The sequence below is a fragment of the Python bivittatus genome, unplaced genomic scaffold (assembly GCF_059951505.1).
Source record: "Python bivittatus isolate LINGU-HERP-01145 unplaced genomic scaffold, Pbiv_v1 ctg000060_np1212, whole genome shotgun sequence".
NCBI classification, from domain to species: Eukaryota; Metazoa; Chordata; class Lepidosauria; order Squamata; family Pythonidae; genus Python; species Python bivittatus.
In genome coordinates this window covers 11,327,042-11,348,788 of record NW_028277044.1, presented here as the reverse complement: position 1 = coordinate 11,348,788, position 21,747 = coordinate 11,327,042, and the positions used below count along the sequence as shown (strand labels likewise).

Here is a 21,747-nt window from a genome sequence, read left to right as displayed (position 1 = left end):
TCCCTTTTCCCATTTTTGAAGATTTTGTTTGAATTTGGCATTTCATCCATTCTCCAGGATCAGAATGTATAAGTTCAACCAGATCTTCAGCAAGTTCTTTTAGTATTCTAGGATGCAATTCATCTGGATCTGGGGATCTCCATTCATTAAAAGTATAAGCCATGTAATGGTGGCCAACACTGAATTTAGTGTACAGCTGTACACAAATTAAAGCTATCTAAAAATGGAATAGTAGGAAAGCCTTCATTAAGTTTCTAATGCATACATCAAGGAATTTAACTAAACTATCTTAAACTTCAAGAAATCTAGCTATTGTAATAATTTCTATGAACATTTCTATATAAGAAATCAGAGAATTTTTCCAAGTTATACATATGAGTAGTATCATTTATTGGAAATCTTAAGAATAGCAGAAAAACTAAATAAAATATTTATGTCACAGAAAAGAATATGAAAATATTACTGTTATTTATGAAAATAATGTAATACTTGATTTTAGTGATATGTCTTGCAAAATAAAAAGATCCAAATAAATTGCACATAAATTAATATTTTTAAAAAATATAGATGTTATACATAATGTTTAATTACAGCAGGACAGTGATTCCAGTTAAATAAAATTAAAACCTTTATCTTTCTCAAGTATAAAATTATTCATGTCTTCAAACAACATAGCAAAAGCCTTAAATTACATCACCATTTACCACAGTAGTTACCACCACTTTTATATTCCATCACTTTGGCAAAAATTAGGTGTTTTTTTTTTTTAAACAGTGCATAATGTTACAGAAAGTGTATACAACCTCATATTGCACTTTATATATACAAATAAAATGTAAAATAAAATAGAGCGTTTACTTGGAATGAACATGAATCTGTCAAATTGTATAAGGATGAAAGCTGGTATGGATATTAAAAATACTTAAAATGCAATACATTTATACAGACCTTATAAGCTGTATTAACAAACTTTTACATTTATTGTTTAATAAGATAATATCATGTAGTCACCTTTGGTTGGAAGCAAATGCTTGATTGATTTTAAGCTTATAAGCTCTCCAAAATGCCAGTAAGTTATAAAATAGAGCACAACTGTTAATTGATATTACAAAAAGCTACTTCTACTTACATTAACTCCTCAGATTAGTGTCTATTTAATCCAGTAGTGTTTAATACTTTAATCAGTTTGTATGTGCATAACTTCAACAACACTTTCATAGTTTTTATGTCTACAAACATGTTCCAAATCTGCCTACATTGTGCCATTCGTTTTATGATATCTTTATATGATCAGAAGTTCTCCTAAATACTTCTCAGAACATGTAATATTGCAAGCATAATATAAAAATATGTGCACCATTAATATGCTTTTGACATCTTCTTTCCTTATACCTGATTGGTACAATAGCTAGAATCTGCATAGACCTTTCACAAGTTTTGATTTCATCCTGAGTTAGCAAGCCATCCCCAAATCCCTCTTGTTCCAAATTAAAGGTACTTTCATTTATAAAACAGTTATACGATTGAAGAAGAGCTGGGCATCCCATGAACTGTTGTGCTTGTTGGTGTCCCACTAATGGCATTGAAAATGTGTAGTGAGTTGGACATTACATTGGCCTTTTCTTCCACAGCAGTAATCTTAAAAAAGAAAAAAGGGTGTCTTACATACAAGGCTGAGAACATTGTAAAGAATCATAATCTAGATTTGGGGTATCAGCCAATTGTGAATATCTCTTGCAGAAATGCAAATTTTAAAATGAGAACAGCATGTCATCCCTCTATGAACTTTAAAAAAAGACAAAATAATTTACCTGATGGTTATAATTTACCAATGATTTAAAGGGAATTTATATCCAGGTAACTGTAATGAGGATTGGGTAGAATTCTCTAGTGGCAAAACATTTATGGATCAATATAAGTCTTTCATTGCCAATCACAGAAATGAGAGATAACAATGAATACTGTAGAACGAAGGTACATTAAATAAAACACATATTGTGCATGTTTGCTGTTTCCCCCCCCAAGAAAATAAAAATAACTCCTCTTCCTTTTCTTAAAACTTAAATAATATAGCACAATAATTTTGTCTGACTGATAATTATTCAGTTATAGAATAGTAAGACATGAAAACTGTATTTACTGGTTCAGAACGATTTGTGAAGACAGAAATTAGTCAAATAAGCTAGGAGGTAGATATTTTATTTGTGATATCTAAGCCAGCTAAATTTAAGTTCTTTGAGTTATTGAACAATATGCAATGTCATACAAGTTTTGGAAGCTGGCTTACTTAAATCAATCACAGTTAATATTAACCACAGTTTCAAAGCTGCACAATACAGCAAGGTATGATTAAGCAAAAGTGGAAATAAAAGTTCCTAGTCAACTGAGAGGAAGAGTGAGCGCACAAAATGAAGCTTTCCAGAGCTCATTTCTGCTGTTGTTACTGAATCAGATATGTTGCAGATAGCTCTGACTGTAATTCTTATTATTCCTAGTCATGATCACCAGTAACTATGCTGGCTAGGGATGTTAAGAGTTGCAGAACACTGTAGCTTGAAGTTATTAGCTTGGAGAAGAGTGCCTACACGATGTTGTATGGTAAACTAGGGCCAGAGAATGAGAAGCTACCTCATTTATTAGAAACAAACCTAATATCCAGTATAAACAAGGGCAATGTAGTTTGTCTTGTGTTAATAAGTTAAAGTCAAATAAAATGTGACTAAAAGACAACAGAAAACTAGAAAGAAACTAAAAGATATTACCATCCCAGCTGATCACATTTTCAAAGCAGCATAGGGAAAAAGAAAAGGAAGAAAGAGAGATGCCCATTAAGGTTTCTACAAAATATATTAACACTTTTCTAAAAGAAAATTTGTTTAATTTCTTCAACATGTATTTAGGAAAACAAAATGGACATTTCAATTTTGCAGAAAAAGGAGTGCAGTCAAATGTACACCATTTAAAATAACAAGACAAAAACTTAGATATGTCAATAGGAGATCAATAGATGTTGGTTCCCAACTTTTTTTTTTAATGCAAGATTATTATTTCATCATTGAAAGCTTCTGAGGATCACCACATAAGATAGTTGAATGGCTTAAATCTTGCACGACTGCCAAATCTTATGAAAAATTTGATGTTCTACTCCCTCCTGAAATCTTGAGAGATTTTTCTGAAGTCCTGGCATTCAAGCCAGCCACCACTCACAGTATTCTTTATACTGCACACTGGGATCAGTTATATTAAGAGTGACTTCAATTATAACAATACCTAAATTGGTTTTGGAAAAGCACACAGGGGTTGCATAGCAGTAATGGCAGGTCCACCCTCCTTATATGATCTTCCAACGTGCTTGCCTGAACCCCACTCACATATTCACGAACAAGTATATACAGATTTTCAGACATAAAACTCCTCCTCCTGATAATGCTACCCCCACATAATAATTAGGCTTATAATTCGCTGTTGCTTTATAAAACAAATACTTAATATTAAAAATACAGTTCCAGTGCAGGTGTTTTTTTTTAAATGGAGGGGTCTGCAACATTTAGAATAATAACATCTTTTCACCAACTCTCTTTGAAAATGTTCCACTATAATACAAATTAAGAGTTTTTTAAAAGCCTGTAGGGGTATCATTGGATTGTAATTCAGAGAATTGTTCTCATCTCCAAACATCTCCTAATCAGAGAAAATAAAGTTCTCTGCCTCGACTTGGAGAAGAAATTGGTGAGCTGCACGTGACATCATCAGTTGGCTATTTGATCCATGCCACAGAGACTTTCCATGCCTACTGTAAGAAAACAATGTTTTTTAAATTACACTGTATGTTTAATTTAAACATGTCAAGGAATAGCAAGCATATATACTAACTCCTGAACATGCGCTTACATGTTGTGCAAATGTAGTAGTGGAAGAAAAGATTATTTTAACTAAGCAGCTGATAACAGAAATGTGACTGATGACAATCTAGTATTACTGTGTAGTTATGCTGCAAATGTTACCGTAGGTGATCTTAAGAGTCAGTTGTTTTTTTCTTGTCAGGACAGATTTGGGGAAAGTGAGAGAAAAACAAAGCTCCCAAACTTATTTTTGATTATGTTAAATTTAGGAGGAATAGTAAAATAGGGCACAACCTCTCTTTTTCAGACTTCACTTGTTCTATTCTTTTAGACTCTTTTTTTTTTTTTAAGTATAGAATTTAATTTATGGAACTGTCTGCACTACACACACACATACACCCCAAGCAAACAAAAATCAAGGTAGGCAAGCTCTGGGTGAGATAACTGGCATGGAGATATGCTTCTTAAACACAGGATCATCTAGAATATCTTGAATGAAGTTCAGTACATACTTGCTCATGCATAATTTCAGAGAGTTCTTTTGCCATCTCTCTGTAGTTAGCTTTCATTTCTTCTTGATATTCTATCTGGTCTTCTTTTATAAGCCGTTCATTTACTTCTAGAGCCTGCCCACAAGTTTCAACAAATTGTCTGAAATGAAGATGAAGCAAAACAAAATGAAGTTACAAGCATTCAAGTATCTTATTTCCAGGGAGAAACATAACTGATTTTCAGAATGTTTACCTGAAAATTTCCTTCAATGACTTGACTTTATTGTCGGGATACCTTTTGGTGCTTGTATCATCCAGAAAAGCTCTGGCATATGCTAATGGACCAGCATTAACCTAAAAGAAAATGAGCTGTTTATTAATTTATTTTTTTTCTCCTGTAATAGTATCAGATGATTTTACATGTTATACTCTGGTGCATTTCTCTTCCGTATGGGGAAAAAAAAAAAGTATGTCAGTGACACTTGGAAGAACTTTTCTAGCTAGACAGAAACTCTGCTTGGCCATTACCAGTCACGTGCACAAGGAGGAAGCTAGTAGGAGGGGCCGATCCATAGCAGGGAGCCTGCTCAGTGTCCCATATACCTCTTGTGTGGTTTAGAATGGGATGAGGAATAACATCTCAAGGATGTCTTGCCAAAAGACAGAGCGTAACTCAGTCTGAACCAGGTCAAATCCATTCCTCTTTTTCAATGGATATTTAGATTATGATTTTAATGTAATCAATAGCAGATATTGAATAATAAAGGAAGGGAAATGGTTGGGCGGTTAAAAAAAAAAGGAAGTACACAGAATAAGAAATATAAACACTTACCTGGACACTAACGCTACCCTGCAGCTTTAATTGAAGTTTGATCATATCAACTTCAGTTGATGAACAAAGTTGCCGGAGTTCTGCATTTTTTTTATTCATTTCATCAATGGCTACCTCAATCGGATTTAAATCTTTATACTGCTGATACATTATGGGAATCCGCTTTTTTACATATGGAAAACAATTTATAACTAGAGACAGAAAACAGTAAACAATAAATACAATTAATTATGTGGTTAATTTCAATCACATACTTTTGGGGAAAAAAACTTTTTTAATGTTAATGTAATTCTTTTTATATTGGGACCAAGTACATTTTGCTTAAAATACACATTCTAAAAAATCATCACGTTGGAGGTTAGTGCTCCTTTTGGGTCATGTCTTTGGAAGGTGCTTAACATAGCTAGCCCTGAATAGTTTACCTGCACAGAAACAAAGCAGTACTCTCAGGAGGTATTTTTAACAAAATATTAATAAATGGAAGTTGGAAATGGACCTCCAGTTCAAAAAAAGCCACCTAGTATCAACAAATGATATAATGCTTTTTTAAGAAATCAACTCCTTATTTAGCTTTTTCTCCTATGCAAGGTGCTGCTGCTAGATTTTAGATCCCAGTCACAAAGTGATGAAACTACAGGCAGCAGCATCTAACAAGCCATGGTCGTGTCAAAATGATCCTATAAACATCATGTTGTCATCAAGCAAAGCAACTTACTATTTGCATCATTGGATATAAATACATAAATCTTGTCATTTGTTCCCTCTTCCTGCCCCTATAAATGTCCATGACCATGTAATCCCCTACAATGTTTCAATTGTATTGACTACCAAATTATTTCTTGGTGTAATTATGTCCTTTAAGGTTGCAATAGCTGTGACTAAAGTAATAAGAATATTGTCTCCTCCCATGTTAGTCTGCTCATTGTAAGATGGGCCTATTGCAGAGCATTCTTGAGTTAGAAGGGCTAGCGTGAGAAGATTATAGTCCTACTTTTCTTAAAAGGTTAGATTGCCTTGCTCTTTATCTTTCCTCTAACCAACAAATATGCATTTTAAAAAAAAACAACCATCTACTGTTGCTAAAGTGTATTTTTTTCTTTGTTGCCCTGTCCTTTGTTTTTGCTCTTCATGGTACTTTTTCCTGATCAATTCATTTTTATTGATTTTACTGATGTTCATTTCATTTCACTGATTTTTCATTTTTATTGATTTTCTTGAATTCTGTTTCTTTTACATTAATCTATTTCTTTTATATTAATCAGCTGCTTCAAGTATAATATAAATTGAGAGCAATTTACAGATTGTCATCTAAGAAAGTAGGATGTCTTGGTTTCTTGTTGTGAAAGAAACATCGCTAACAGCTTTCCAATGTTATTTAAGCAATCAATAATCATGGTGCAAGGGTAATCATGAGTTAGTATGTAACCTGGCCTTGACTTATTAGTAATTAAAGTTATGGCAATTGAGAGGCAATAAAAACCAAGTTCTGTATGTAAAATCAGCTCTTCATAGGGCTACATTTGTCTAAAGGGAGAGAAAAGAAAAGACTCAAGTGTGCACATAGTGTAATAGTGAATATTTCACGTGCTGGCATACATCAAAAAGGGTTCCAAAAAGACACAAAACAGCTTTTTCCGCTGGAATCAAGTTGCAAACAATGCTTTAATGCCTGGTTTTAAGAATCAGACCTTCTTGAGAGACCTAGGTAGCCTCTTCCAGAGGGAGAAAATTTGAACCATAAAATTCAAAATAATGGCATTCTTTTGAATGTCTTTGCTTAGCACATTATAGAAATAATCTGCATTTGTCACAGAATACTCTGACTAGAGAGCTATGACCAATCCCAGTGTAACTTTTTAGTGACTGTATTGGGATGATAAAATATTAATAATATTATTTCCATAAATGTATAACTAGTTTGCAACTGTAAAATGACGTCTTAAAGCATACATTATCTCTAACATTGTCTAGTATTTTTTGCTTTGGGGGATTGGTACTAATTGTAGTTTCTATTAAAGAAAACATGCTAGCTCAATCCTTGCACCCTGTTTGCACTACCCCTCCAAGACCCTAATAAAACATTCACATGGAGAACTACATTCACGTTCAGAAGAACGTGACTCTAGTTTTCATTCAGAACTCTCAGCTAAACAGGTGAAGGTCAACAGAAAAGAAGGGAAGTATTTACAGCCTATCCTGCATTAGTTTCAAACCCTCATATGTTCAGGAAAATGCCTAACTAGGGTTAATATGATTGATTCAATCCTACATATCCTGGGTGGGGGGAGAAACTACACCAATTTCCTGCCAAATGGAATTAAGAATTGGTACAACATAATCACATCAAACCTACAGCCTTTAATAAGACACAGATTGCTCTGAAATTTGGGGGGATGAAAAGAAGGGCAAGGGGTGAGTGGAGGGGGAAACAAGCACTTCCTTTCTGAGTTTCTCTGCAGTACCTGTAAGAATGATGCGCCGTTTACACTGCTCTTCCACCCCACCTCGTCTTTTACCCAGCTGAGTAAAAGGCATCTCGAACATAAATCGGCGGATGTTGTGATTTCTTTCGAACTCTGTTTTTCTCTCCTGCAATTCCTTTTCTTCAAAATACGGAACTACATGTGTAACTTGAATATAGGCATATTTTGAATCCAAATCCTTAGGATTTACCTTCAAAGAATTGGAGATAATACAATGCTCAGCTATGAATACATAGTTGTTTATTAATTTAAGTCTTGATGTAATAGTTTGATGACAACTAATAACATCCTATTTTGTTGAAAAATTGACATAAAAACTTTGACATTTTCAGTAGCACCACTAAGGTCACTCTAGCTTTATACATATACAATTACTGAACCAAATGAAGACCTGTAAAGTCTTATTTTATTCTGCTTAAACAATGGCAACAGAAGAGATACTCAATTTACTTATGTAGGTTTACTGTATTTAGATTTTGTTACAGCTTCTTCAGTTCTTATAAAATAACATGTATTCCTACTTTGTCAGAATCCTGGATCATCCTGACATTTTCAGATCCAAATTTATCTGAGTAGAGTTTTTGTAGCCTCTGGGATATTTCTGAAAGAGATGTGAGCTTAGGTTCTTTGTAAATATATTCTTTCCCATCCTCATCTTCGAAGAACCCCTTTAGAAAAAAATAACACAGAATGGTTAAATTCTGAGCATATAAATAGTCAATACTTAATGCAAGGTCAGTGTTTAATGTCAAGAATGAAGCGGAAAAAATACTGAAGAATAAAGCAGTATGGATGCATTAAAATGAATACACACAGTTATATAGTGAATGTTGTATTTACATGTGATGTTAAGGTTAATGTTTTCAGGGACATCCATTTTTCCAATACATTGTTGATATGCCTGTTTCACATGCCAACGCACTAGCCCATGCTTAAAAAGTTTGTTATTTTGAAGTTTAGCAAAACACTATAAAATTTCATCATATCATGCAGTACAACCCAAGTTAATTTTAAATCAAGGGTTAATTTAGCTTAATCCTATCTTATTTTTAGGAAATGCTATATATCATCACTGTTCAAATCTAGCTGACTTATTTATTTCGAAGCCCATAAACCATCAAAACAGGTCCCATGGAAGGTGAAACAGGTGTTTTCATCTAGAAAGCCAGATCCAAGTTATTGTTTTATAAATTACAAAAATAAATATTCTTATCTGAAAATGAAATGGTGCATACAACATAGCATGTTTAAAATGCAGACTAAATTGACAACAATATCCACACCAGATTAAGCTTGTATGCAGTAATGGTTACTGCATTGCTTGCTTTGGAAAGCAATGCTTGTAATTACCTCCACATCTGTTTCACTGTCTGTAAACTGGTATTGCTATAGTCATAAGAGACAATAGAATAAATGGAATGTTATATGTATGTTTCAGTCCTGTCTTAATAGTTGATTTAATTTCTATCATCATCTAAAACATATTTTTCTCCATTAAATGCACATGCACATATATTCATATACAGAAATCACTTTATTTCGTTGCAAAGGAAAAACATATAATGCTAAAATTGTGAGTGTGCCTGAGTTAGAGAGAGATCTTTTTCAAGTGAAATTATATATTTTCACAAAAACTGAAATAAAGATCAGAAAACAAATTCTCCATATCAAAACACCAAATAATGTGTTCAATAGTTTTAAATGGATATTATCAGAAAACTTACCGCTGCCTTAAGAAAGTAATCACAAAGAAAAAAGAAAAAAGCATAAAGTTCATTGATGAAGAGATTACCCTTTCCAGAATACAATTGTTAGTTCAATAAATGTTAATTGAAAATATATGCAAATAGAAATAGACACAACAGATTTTTAAAGCAGAATACAGGTAAATCTTGCTTAACAACTGCCCTGTTTAGCGACCATTTGAAGTTATGATGGTGCTGAAAAAGTAACTTTACAACCAGTCCTCTCATTTAGGACCACTGCAGCATCCCTGCAGTGATGTGATTGACATTTGGGCACTTTGCAACCAGCAGGCATTTATGACTGTCACAGCATCCCTCAGTCACATGATTGTCATTTGCATGCTTCACAACCGGCTTCTAACAAGCAGAGTCAATAGTGAAGCCAGCAGTAAAAATGCAAGTCACAGTCATGTGATGTCTTGCTTAACAAGCCACAGTGACTTGCTTAACAACTGAATGGGAAGTGATATATGTCCATCACAATCACATGCTTCACTTAGCAACCGCGTCACTTAGTGACAGAGTTGCTGGTCCCAATTGTGGTTGCTAAGTGAGGGCTAACCTGTATGTTGCATTCTTTTAGGTGTATAGTTGGCACTGAGAAAAGGCTACAACAGATAGTGCTTACCTGTCCAAAAAATGCAACTCTGAAATATGTTCCCAACAATCTCTTTCCTGTGTGCATAACTTCTGTGACTTTGCTATACGCCCGATGCAATGTGTCATACAGATGAGCTAACTTCTAAACATAATTGAGAAATGTTTTTGTAAATAAAGACATGAATACATTTGGGTTATTATAAGCAGAATAAAATGTATTTATGATCTATTTAATTTTTAAAAGTTCAAAACCAGGTTTTCTTAAAATAGAACAAAAAAGGGTTTCATATTGTTGCCACTTAACATTTTTGACTACTAGCAGTGACATCTGTTGGAAAATCCAGTGGTCCCAGCTTGATTAAGTTAGGTACGACTATATAGCAATTGGATAAAGTAACTGTAGCCACCTCAAGTCTATAAAGGTGTACAGAAAAAGATAAAGTCCCCTTAATATGAGCTTGATTCTCAATGACTACATGTACTTTGGGAGGGTAGGGTTTGGCAGCAATATGCAGGTGCCTTTTTTACTGTCTTCTTTGTCTTTTTCTTTAATTCCCCAGTCTAACATACAACCCTGGGTTTCTTCTCCAAGTATAACCAGGTCTAATCCTGCTTAGCTTTCTCAAGATCATCCATGGTCAGCTAGTTGCTCAGAACTAAGCATGATTTTTCACAAAGTTGAATATACCACATCATTAAACAGTATTAAAATAAGTATTTGAATTATTTACAGATTTAAATTAATACCTCAAAATCTCTTCGCTTTTCATAAACAGGAATTATAAGTTTATATATATCAGCAATCAGTTCATAACGTTCAGCCTTCCAAAGACCATCTGCACACTGTTCTAATAATTCCATCAGTACTTCCTAGTTATAGAAAGGATGACAGGCAAATTGGATTTTTATTAATAGAAATTAATCTCTACCAATTTTTATGAAGAAAAAAAAATTAAAATATAGGTGCCATTTTTACATTATCTATTGATGCATCTATCCATTTCATATTTAAGCAGTAGTAATACACAGCAAATATTCTAATAAAAATTTGTATAGATATTCAAGAAGACAAACAGTGATGCCAATTAACACTCAAATATATTTTATTTATATTCTGTATTTTATTCAGTTTGAGCTTTCAAAGCTGCTAATCATCAATAAAATGCAGAAGACAACATTCAACGCATTTTCAATTTAATGTAAATTAAAAGAATTTTCCATTCACTTCCATTCCCTGGCAGAATATATATGGCAGAATCATAGTTACAATACATATTAATTGATAACTTTCATTTGTTATGAAAGTGCATTTTCATATAAGTTTATCATCAACTTGCTATCAGTATTTCTAGAACAAATATATATATATAGGGTCTAGAGTTCATATGGTTATCACAAGATAAAGTTCATGAGTTAGAAAATGGGCTCGGCAAAGAATATGCAATAAATATCAGCTGAGCTAAACAATTATTCCGTATCCTGTAAAATGTAATAATCTGAAAATAATAAGCAGCAGTTTTTACAGAAAGATCAAATCCAGATGTTTTTCTAGAGCAATTGATGGGAATCAGTTTTGTTGTTATTGTCATGTAGGGAGCACATAATTACAGTACAGCAAACCATGGGTGAAGCTATGTGCAATTTTAACAATATAAAAACATGAAATGTTCATATTAAAATAATCACAGAAAGATGTATAATTTCTTAAATGGAACATTAGCCTTATCAAATTTATATAGCCACCCAGAGTTGCTTTCTATGAGATGGGAGGCTATATAAATGTGACATATAAATAAGCAAGCAAGCAAGCTAATTAAATTTTGCAGTGACATGACAGAAAATCAAGTCTTAGCTTGGTCCCTTTGTTGTCCCATTCTAGGAATATCATATATTATTTCTTATATTTGGTGTTGAAGGGGTTTTAAGCTGTTTTATGGTCTGCAAAAATGTCAGTTCTAAAGGATTTTATTGAACTTTTTACAGTCTCTTTTTAATTTTTAAAGCATTTTTTTGAAAAAAATTCCTGTCTTAGGATTGTTTTCAACAATAAATGTATAGATTAGTAAATATAAGAAATAAATGAATAAAAAATATAATGCTATTTGACATCCCTTTGGGCTAGTCAATAGGATAGATGTTTCATAAATAGAAATGTCTATATATAATGGCTTGAAAGGATCTATAAACTAAGTTTACATACTTCATTAAAGTGAACATCTTGCATCCCCACATCTTCCATCATTGAAGCCTCTTCATCTATATTTGGAGTGATTACTCTGAAGCTGTTACAACCTTGTCTAAACATTCCTATTTATACAGGAGGAAAATGAACAAGAATGCACAAATTAATCTTAACACAACTAGGGAGAAGGAATGTAAATCCCACAGATGAATGAAAAATGTCTGATAGCTACTGGTAAATAGTTCAGTTGTGATTTCTGTATTACTTGTGTCAGGGGTATATTTATAAAGCGGTATGTATTGGTTAGTGGGAGCACTAAAACTATTTTAGTATTTTTTTTTTTTTCAAAAAACGAGCAGTTTAAATGACTGCTGTTCTGGAAGAAGACTGCTATTAAAAAACAAAACAAAACACAACACAACAAAAGCACGGGATTACTTCATGGTAACAGGAACAGCAACAAGGAAATTTTGGCAAAGGTCTGACCTACCAGAAATGGCATTCCAGGGCGTCTGAGCCTCAGGCCAGTTCTACCAGGACACCTACCGGTTAAGGTAACAGTCCGTGGTCTTTCAAGATTAAGACAATTCTGAATAACGGAAAGTCCTCTCATATGACAGGCATTTTGGCGGGTGGGGAGGGCAGTGTTATGCTGTTGACATTTAAAGGTTCACTCTCACCACATGTGAAGGTATTATGTCAGAATTGTGTGATTTGTCTCGCCATATCTTATTTATTTATTTATTCATCAAATTTGTATGGCTGCCCATCTCATCTTGGAGGGGCTTTAAGCATTCAGCTGCATCATGTGGAAGAGTAATTGCTAAAACAATACCTCAGTTTCAGTTATTTTCCTGTAAATTTTGTATTTAAATAAAGAGGTGCACCAAAGTTTGGAGGGTAAAAAACACCCTTCTTCTCTCTTGCTTGCCTTTATGATCTATGTTTCGCCATGTGTTTGCCACAACCATATTTTCTTTTTTTTAACACGTAGGCTTCTCCCTCAGGGAATGCATACACAGCCTAGGTTTTGCATTTGGCAATATGGCGATGTCTCAAAACCACTGATCCTCAATAGATTCTTTAGGATGTTGTGTAGCATGATTTAGCTATGTGATGACATAGTTAAACTGAATTAAATTGTGGTTAATGTCTTCTACCCTCATTCTAAATAGGAAAATATTTTTACCACATTTCAGAGGGCAGCTAAAATAACTCCTTGAATAGAAAAGTGTGTTTCACAGAAAGTAAGGAACTGTTATTTTTTTTTACTATGGAATCATACATGTTTCAAATTTATTTACTGGGCTCTGTGATACAATCATAGGATCAAAACCCTGCTCAGCCATGAAGCCTACTCATTGCCAATGGATACTATGGGGTCAAAAGAATTTAAAAAAATGATCTATTGCCTAAGCTTTTTGAAAAGACTGGTATGAATATAATAAACTAACATTCTGTATCACAAGCTAACAGTAACAATGGTATTTTTAATATATTTCAAAATATTTTACTGTCCAGAAATAACAATGATAAATACCTTTCCGTAGAAGATACTCAGCCACCAGAGCTGCTACATGAACATAGCACATTGCTGCCTAGATAATGAACAGAAAAATGGGACAATAATGAAAATTTCTGTAGACATCTGGAGCAAAAGCTTGAAATTTGAGCAGTACAGCAAACCTAAATCAGACTGACATGTTTTTCCAACAATTTTAAAATCTTCAAAAATTTTACTTCACTTTTAATAATAATGAAAAAACAAAATACAAAATTTATCAAAAAGAAAAGGAAAACACTGATAAATATTATTGGATTTGTTGCAGTAGATTAAAAAAAATGAATATTGCTTCAATTTAGGATCACAGTCTCAGCCATTAACTGCTATTACTATCACTTGGCAGAACAGAAAATATTCTTCCCAAGTCAACTGTTTGTACTGATCTGGAAGGAAGTATTGAGTAAGGCCCTCTAGGGCTCTATCCTTGGTCCTCTGCTAATATTTAATATTTATAAATGATCCAGAGCAGTGCTTGTCAAAGTGTAGTCTGAGGACACCTGGGGGTCCCCAAAGACCCTCCCAGAGGATCCACAAAATCAAAATTATTTGCCAGTCTATGCTGAAAAATAATACAATATTAAAATCCCATCAAATGAACGTGAGAAGCGGTAGTGACAGCAAATGTATCTATTTTAATTTTTAATATGGTAAATATTGATAAATATAACCCATACAAACAAAAGCTCTTTTGGGGTCTCCATAATTTTTAAAAGTGGGAAGGGGTCCTGAGAGAAAAAAGTTTAGGAAATACTGATCTAGAGAATGAAAGGGAAGGGATGTTTGCCAGATCTGTGGATGACACCAAGCTAGATGGACTGGCTAACTCCAAGAACACAATTATAACTCAAGATGGCGTTGAAGGGCTTGAAACATTGGGTTAATTCCAAGAGGATGGTGTCTAGCTATGATAAATGTAAGGTTCTACATCTGAACAGATAAAGTCAAATGCATGGTATAGGACTGGAAACCAAGTCTAGTGGTGGCATGTCTGTGTGAGCACTACCAGCTGAATATGAAGAAGCAGTGTGATGCACAATTAAAAAGAAATTTGAGCTGCATGAATAGAAGCAGTTTTAGATTACGGGCGGTAATAGTTTCACTGTATCCAGCCATAACACTTTTAAAGGGATATGTAGCAGCTAGAGCAAATTCAAAGAACAGCTACCAGGATAAGAGGCCTGGAAACCAAGCTGAATGAATGGAGATAGCCATCTTTAGCTTGCCAAACAGAAGGTGGAAAAGAGGTATGATAGTGGTCTACAAATATCTATAAGGCTGTCATGATGAAGAGTGAATCTGTCCTCTGATGAAAATGAGTTGGGGCAAATATCAGTGGAAAAAGAGATATTCAAGAATATTTGGAGGACTTTCTAGATGGCAGGTACTGTTAAGCCATGGAACAGTGTGCTTAAAACAGTCATTAACACCTCTCTAATGGAAGTATTCAAATGAGAACTGGGTAAGTGCCAGTCAGGAATGGTTTAGTAAATGCCTGCATTCTGCAAAGACCTGGATTAGATGACTCATAAGTTAGTAAATTTATTAAAGTTATGCTTCTGAAATGGACACATAAAACTCAGGATAGTAAGGGTGAAGTAGTAGAAGAGCCCAACTTGAATGTACTTCCAAGAAAAGGCAAACTAAGCTATTTATTAGTACAGGAACTTATTTTAGAAAAAATGACTATCTCAGCAGATTAGGAAAGCTGACTGTTCTTCAAAGATAAGTATATAGATAATGCAATGTTCTGATTAGACAAACGATGAAGTTTCCCACGTTTTTAATACTCTTGCCATTAAAAAAAAAAAGAACATGGATCAAATTACTTCAATTTTTTTTTAAATTATGAAAAAGTAACATGAGATTGATCACTTTAAGAAACTCATATACTTTCTGTTTTGCTTACCTCTGAAAAATCTCCATTTTTAACATGTATTTTTGCCATGCTGTCCAACCATGTTTTCCTCAGTTCAGGTGTACTAGCGTAAGACTTTGCCAGACTATACTGAAGATCCACTAGCATTTCTGGATCATTTTCATGTTCCTTCATTTGTGCTGTAGCCATTAGGACTGTACGGATGCGTTTTGTCAAATCTTTTACATCAGAAGGAAATGTAGTATGCTATAATTGAAATAATATGATAAATGAAGTGAGCACAAAACAAGGGCCACAAAGGAGAAGTAAACTGAATTGTACACATCCAGTATAGATAGAAGTCCTCTTTAGGCATTTCCCTGAATGCACACAGATGGAAAGCAGAGGGAAGATGGGTGCACATGCTGGTTCTACTCCATACTCTCTTCAACTTCTATGTGTTAAGTTGTACTCTGAAGAAAACAGCTCTCTGCATGATCCAGAATCCTGCAGTATTAGAAATTCAAATCATGCAGATACTCTACATACATTTAATACATTTACATTTCAGGTAAAACTCCTCTTTGACCTCTTGGCTGAACACATGGATTTCACAGCCTACAGAGACTCCTGCAGGAAATAATCAGAACTGTAAATCAGTTCACTTATTATTGTGCTGGGTTATAAAGTTATAGATCAGTTCAGACTTTTGTCAGTTACAGAGAGTCAGGCATTTGCAGCATTGAAGCTTTCAGCAAACAGTCCATAGTCAATATTAGACTTCAAGGGATGAGATTGACTGTGAAATGTAAAGATAGTGAAATGGAACCTAGACAAGAACAAATTTATCTTTCAATTTTCTCACTGTTTGGAGGTATTTAAAGCTCTGGGTGTCAAAGATTAACCTTGCTCATATTGTAAATTTCTCTCAGTAGGACTGAATTTCCATATGCAAAGTAGCAGAATCGTTCTGGTGTCCACAGGATGTAGTAAGACCGACTGCACTGCTGGGGTCTAGACTGGCATACAGTACTTGATGTAAACAAACCTCACATTTCTAGAAGTCTTGTTCTATTGCTTCACCTCCAATAGAAGAGGGTCTTAGAATAAAGCAAGTCAGTACAAAGTGCAGCCACCTGGGCAAAGTTGGGAATAAATTTCCAATAGTAGTTTGCAAATCCCAAAAACTTCTGAACCTCCTTCACATTACATGTTAGTACTTGAGTAACTTGGATTGAGTCTTGGCTGGTCCGTTCCTAATGGTACCAGAAATATGATAAATCAGTTTCAGAAGGGTCAAAAGCACACTTTTCCAACTTGACGTAGAGATGTTGTTGTGGTATCTGTTGCAGACTCTCTTGACCTAATGTTTATATTCTTGGAGTTTCAGGAAGATATTTGGAGATTATCATGGTACACAGTAAGAAATGGTGCACATGATAGTCATACAGTATATTCAAAATGCCTGTATTTGGCCTGAAACACAGAAGAACTATACAAGAAAGATCTTAATGTCCCTGATGTCCACGCTGGTGTGATCACTGACCTTGAGCCAGACATCCTAGAGAGTGAAGTCAAGTGGGCCTCAGGAAGCATTGCTAACAACAAAGCTAGTGGAGATGACAGTATTCCAGCTGAATTATTTAAAATACTAAAAGATGATGGTGTTAAAGTGCTGCACTCAATATGCCAGCAAGTTTGGAAAACGCAACAGTGGCCACAGGATTGGAAAAGGTCAGTTTATGTTCCAATTCCAAAGAAGGGCAATGCCAAAGAATGCTCAAACTATCGCACAATTGCACTCATTTCACATGCTAGCAAGGTTATGCTCAAAATCCTACAAGCTAGGCTTCAGCAATACATGAACCGAGAACTACCGGATGTACAAGCTGGGTTTCGAAGAGGCAGAGGAACTAGAGATCAAATCGCCAACATTCGCTGGATCATGGAGAAAGCACGAGAGTTCCAGAAAAATATCTACTTCTGCTTCATCGACTATGCAAAAGCCTTTGATTGTGTGGATCACAACAAACTGTGGCAAATTCTTAAAGAGATGGGAGTACCAGACCACCTTACCTGTCTCCTGAGAAATCTGTATGCGGGCCAAGAAGCAACAGTTAGAACCGGTCATGGAACAACCGATTGGTTCAAAATAGGGAAAGGTGTACGACAAGGCTGTATACTGTCACCCTGCTTATTTAACCTATATGCAGAGTACATCATGAGAAATGCCAGGCTGGAAGAATCACAAGCCGGAATTAAGATTGCAGGGAGAATCATCAACAACCTCAGATATGCGGACGATACCACCCTAATGGCAGAAAGTGAAGAAGAACTAAAGAGCCTCTTGATGAGGGTGAAAGAGGAGAGTGCAAAAGCTGGCTTGAAACTCAACATTAAAAAAACTAAGATCATGGCATCTGGACCCATCAATTCCTGGCAAATAGAAGGGGTAGAAATGGAAGCAGTAACAGACTTCATTTATTTGGGCTCCAAGATCACCGCAGACGGAGACTGCAGCCATGAAATTAAAAGACGCTTGCTCCTTGGGAGGAAAGCTATGGCAAGCCTAGATAGCATATTAAAAAGCAGAGACGTCACCTTGCCGACAAAGATCCGCATAGTCAAAGCTATGGTTTTTCCAGTAGTAATGTATGGCTGTGAGAGCTGGACCATAAAAAAGGCTGAGCGCCGAAGAATTGATGCCTTTGAACTGTGGTGCTGGAGAAGACTCTTGAGAGTCCCCTGGACTGCTAGGAGGTCAAACCAGTCAATCTTAAAGGAAATCAACCCTGATTGGTCATTGGAAGGATCGATAATGAAGCTCAAGCTCAGATACTTTGGTCACCTAATGCGAAGAGAGATCTCTTTGGAGAAGACCCTGATGCTGGGAAAGATTGAAGACAAAAGGAGAAGAGGACGGCAGAGGATGAGATGGTTAGATAGCATCACTGAAGCAATGAGCATGAAACTGAGCAAACTCAGGGAGGCAGTGAAGGACAGGAAGGCCTGGCGCAATATGGTTCATGGGGTCACGAAGAGTCGGACACGACTTAACGACTAAACAACAACAACCTAGCTCAATGAAGATGGTAGCTCTGTGAAATGTTCCAGTAGATCAAGAATGAGTGGCAGGAAAATGTAAACATTCTATACGGTAATCTGAGTGGCCAGTAATAACTAAATAACCAACATTCTCGAGACTTCTTTGTGACAAACAAGACTGGGGCTACTGCTGGGAGTAGAAGGCTTAACACCCTCTTAAAATGTTTGATTAGAAACTGTTGCAAGACTCCTACCTCAGGCTCTGAGAGGGATAATGCTGGCCCAGCTTGTTGGGAAGCAGGATCCTGGGACCATCTCTATTGCACATGACCTGTGTGGGGTTACTGGTCTTTTTTTTTTGGTCAAAAATATATTGAAACTCAGTGACTACTTGGTCACTGGACAGGCAGGCTTCCTTCTCTGTGGTGGAACCTACTGGGTATCAAGTTCTTGGATGCCCCACCTCCACAGAAAGCTACTCTTTTTTAGAATTCATCAAGATATACTGAAAGAGGATAGGAGAAGTTTACAGAAATCCCAGCAATTGGACTATCCTCCCCCTTTAGCATCCAACTTAATTCCCAGTTTCCTAGGGTAGACTGTTTCTCAGTCTCCTCATATTTCCTACGTGAACTGGTGAGGAGGCTGTTCTTTTAGCTGAGTTAGAGTGCCAAATTCTCTCTGGTACTAGACATACTCATCCACTGGAGCTTGAAACTACAGTGTGTTTGACATTCTGGGGAAGTGAAAGCCACACCCCTTAGATCCACTCAACGCACAGATGTTACTTAAACAAACAAGTTCATGTAGAGATTCCTGGGAAAGTGTAACTGAAGCTGCTCTAGTCTTCAACTTTCATTGCAAGAGGTTAAGTGCTGTAAGTTACAAGAATGAAGCAAGTAGGCAGCCATCAGTGATTTCTAACCCAATTTCCACCAGAATCACCTCCTGGCCCAGTTAATTTTTTTTACAGCAAACTGCAGGTCCATGAAGTTCTTTGAAGCCTCATGAGTTTACTATGGCTGCAGCTTTAATCAGGGGCTAGACCTGATACCCAGATGCAACTGAAGCTATTCAGCCAGCCTTAATTTTGTTAGGATCTCATCCTGCAAAGGTTTAGTTCTCATCCAAAGCTTTTTCCTGTTAACAAACATTCCTCAGCCTGGTTAATTTCCGGCTCTCCACCTCTTGCCACCTGGGTTCTCAGAAGTAGGTGGGGGGATGGGGTTTCTCTCAGGTCTGAGACTTTGGTATGACAGTTGGGAATAATACAGCTTGCATCTTATTCTTCAGGGCTAGTACTGGGCTTAGTTTCCTGATACTTGAAATGCCACAGCTTGGTTCTCTTCTGAGGAAGATTATGTTTCCAGCTGGGCCCTGATAGCAGAGGTCAAAGAGAGCAGGAAGTGAGACTGCATGCACAGCTCCATCTTCTCTTTCAAGTTCTCAAAGGTAAATATTGAATATGATACTAATTCACAGAATTCCTTTCCAACAATAATCAAGAGGAACTCACTGTTCTCAACCCTTTATTGCATAGTGATCACAGTGTACAATGTTGCTTGCATTCATGCCTGATAGTTTTATACTGTTTCCTTCAAAGCAAAACAACTATGTTACAAGATAATCACACATGAATTTACATCATGTTATAGTAATTTCTAAACTGATTCCTAAACATCTATACAAAATTTTATTCATATGTTTATTTTTTAGATATCAAGAATAATCATTTCTGGATATCTAACCTGAAAATCTAAAACATATCTAGTTTTCTTTTGTATTGGTCTACTGTACCTTTAGTTCTTTGCTATTATGGCATTCATAATCTGTAAAGATTGTTTTGGCATTAGAGCTTCTGTAAATGCCAAGGGAATGGAGCCAGATATATTTTATTTATTTATTAAATTTATTTCCGCCCATCTCCCCCTAATGGGGGACTCTATATAATATAATCACAACCAACTATATAATTACAAGCATTCTACAAACCTTAATAAGTCTGTCACTGTTTGCACAGTTATTAATGATGGAAAGAGACTGCTGAAATCTGGTTCCTCCAATTCCAGCAACATCTGCGATCAGCTGACTCACAGAAATGATAACCTATTAAGATGCAAAAGGACAATGTTGGTCACTGATCAATATTCAAAATTCAAGAGTTTGTACCTTATCTTATAGCTTCAACTTGTAAGCATACACTATCATTTATATTAGCAATCACAGTTTTCCATACAAATTTTGCTTTTAAAGCAATATTCATTTCAGAAACTGGTGCATTTATTTTTTTTCCTGCTACTTAACACTTATTTTTGCAAAACTCATTGCCACATTATCACGTCATATCAAATCTTACTTATTGAAATCACATCTTTACAATTTGTAGGCAGAATTTAAAAATGGGTAAAATAAATTTACTTTCTGGATGATATACCAAAATTTAAAAAAATACATGAAGAAAAGCTGAGTAAAGCCAGGTTGGTCTAGTGGTTAAGGCTAGAAAGCAGGAGACTGTGAGTTCTAGGCCTCCCTTAGACATGAAAGCCAGCTGGGTGACTTTGGCCAGTCACTCTCCCTCAGCCCAACTCAGCTCACAGGGTGGTTGTTGTGGGGAAAATAGGAGGAGGAAGGAGTATAGATATGTTCGCCACCTTGAGTTATTTATGAAAATAATAAAGGCGGGATAAGAAAAGAAAAAAAGGTCCCGGCCTCCTGAATATATCTGACCATAAACCATGCATGCCTAATATCGAAGTTGGGATTCCTTCAATAAAAGAGCAGAATGAAAGGACAGCTTTCCTTCCTTCCTTTCTTTTGAGAAAAAAACTTTGAAATCTGAAGTCTTGCAAAAGAAATTGCATGATCACTGAAGCATCAAGTAAGGTAGGCTACGCTACACCACATAAAATGTGCTCTGCAAACTATCAGTTTGCAAACTAAATAACAACATTCCCAAAATTTCTATAAATAATTGTGTAAATATAAAACTTAATCTTTGTTTAATAATAAAGCTTGGCCTTCTGGATTTGTTATTTATGACAACAGACCAACATATGATAGAAAGTGTGTGTGTTTGCATGTACAGATATGCATGCTCATAATCTATAC

General features: G+C 35.4%; 1 protein-coding gene across 5 annotated transcripts in view; it reads right to left on the bottom strand.

Annotated features, from left to right (window-relative positions):
• Positions 1-375: 375 nt before the first annotated feature.
• Positions 376-21,747, bottom strand: part of DOCK9 (dedicator of cytokinesis 9) — a 135,060-nt gene continuing 113,688 nt past the window's right edge. For 4 of the 5 annotated variants that reach the window (XM_088136496.1, XM_088136497.1, XM_088136498.1 and 1 more), the window contains exons 42-53: positions 20,632-20,745; positions 15,646-15,861; positions 13,716-13,773; positions 12,194-12,300; positions 10,741-10,863; positions 10,022-10,135; positions 8,170-8,316; positions 7,628-7,838; positions 5,166-5,356; positions 4,587-4,687; positions 4,355-4,493; positions 376-1,638 (exon numbers count right to left, since the gene is read on the bottom strand). In XM_088136496.1, the coding sequence (XP_087992622.1) occupies positions 1,516-1,638; positions 4,355-4,493; positions 4,587-4,687; positions 5,166-5,356; positions 7,628-7,838; positions 8,170-8,316; positions 10,022-10,135; positions 10,741-10,863; positions 12,194-12,300; positions 13,716-13,773; positions 15,646-15,861; positions 20,632-20,745 (1,644 nt within the window). In that variant the 3' untranslated portion in view covers positions 376-1,515. Of the gene's footprint in view, positions 3,794-4,354; positions 4,494-4,586; positions 4,688-5,165; positions 5,357-7,627; positions 7,839-8,169; positions 8,317-10,021; positions 10,136-10,740; positions 10,864-12,193; positions 12,301-13,715; positions 13,774-15,645; positions 15,862-20,631; positions 20,746-21,747 lie in introns of all 5 variants that reach the window. The other variant, XM_088136499.1, reaches the window with a different exon arrangement.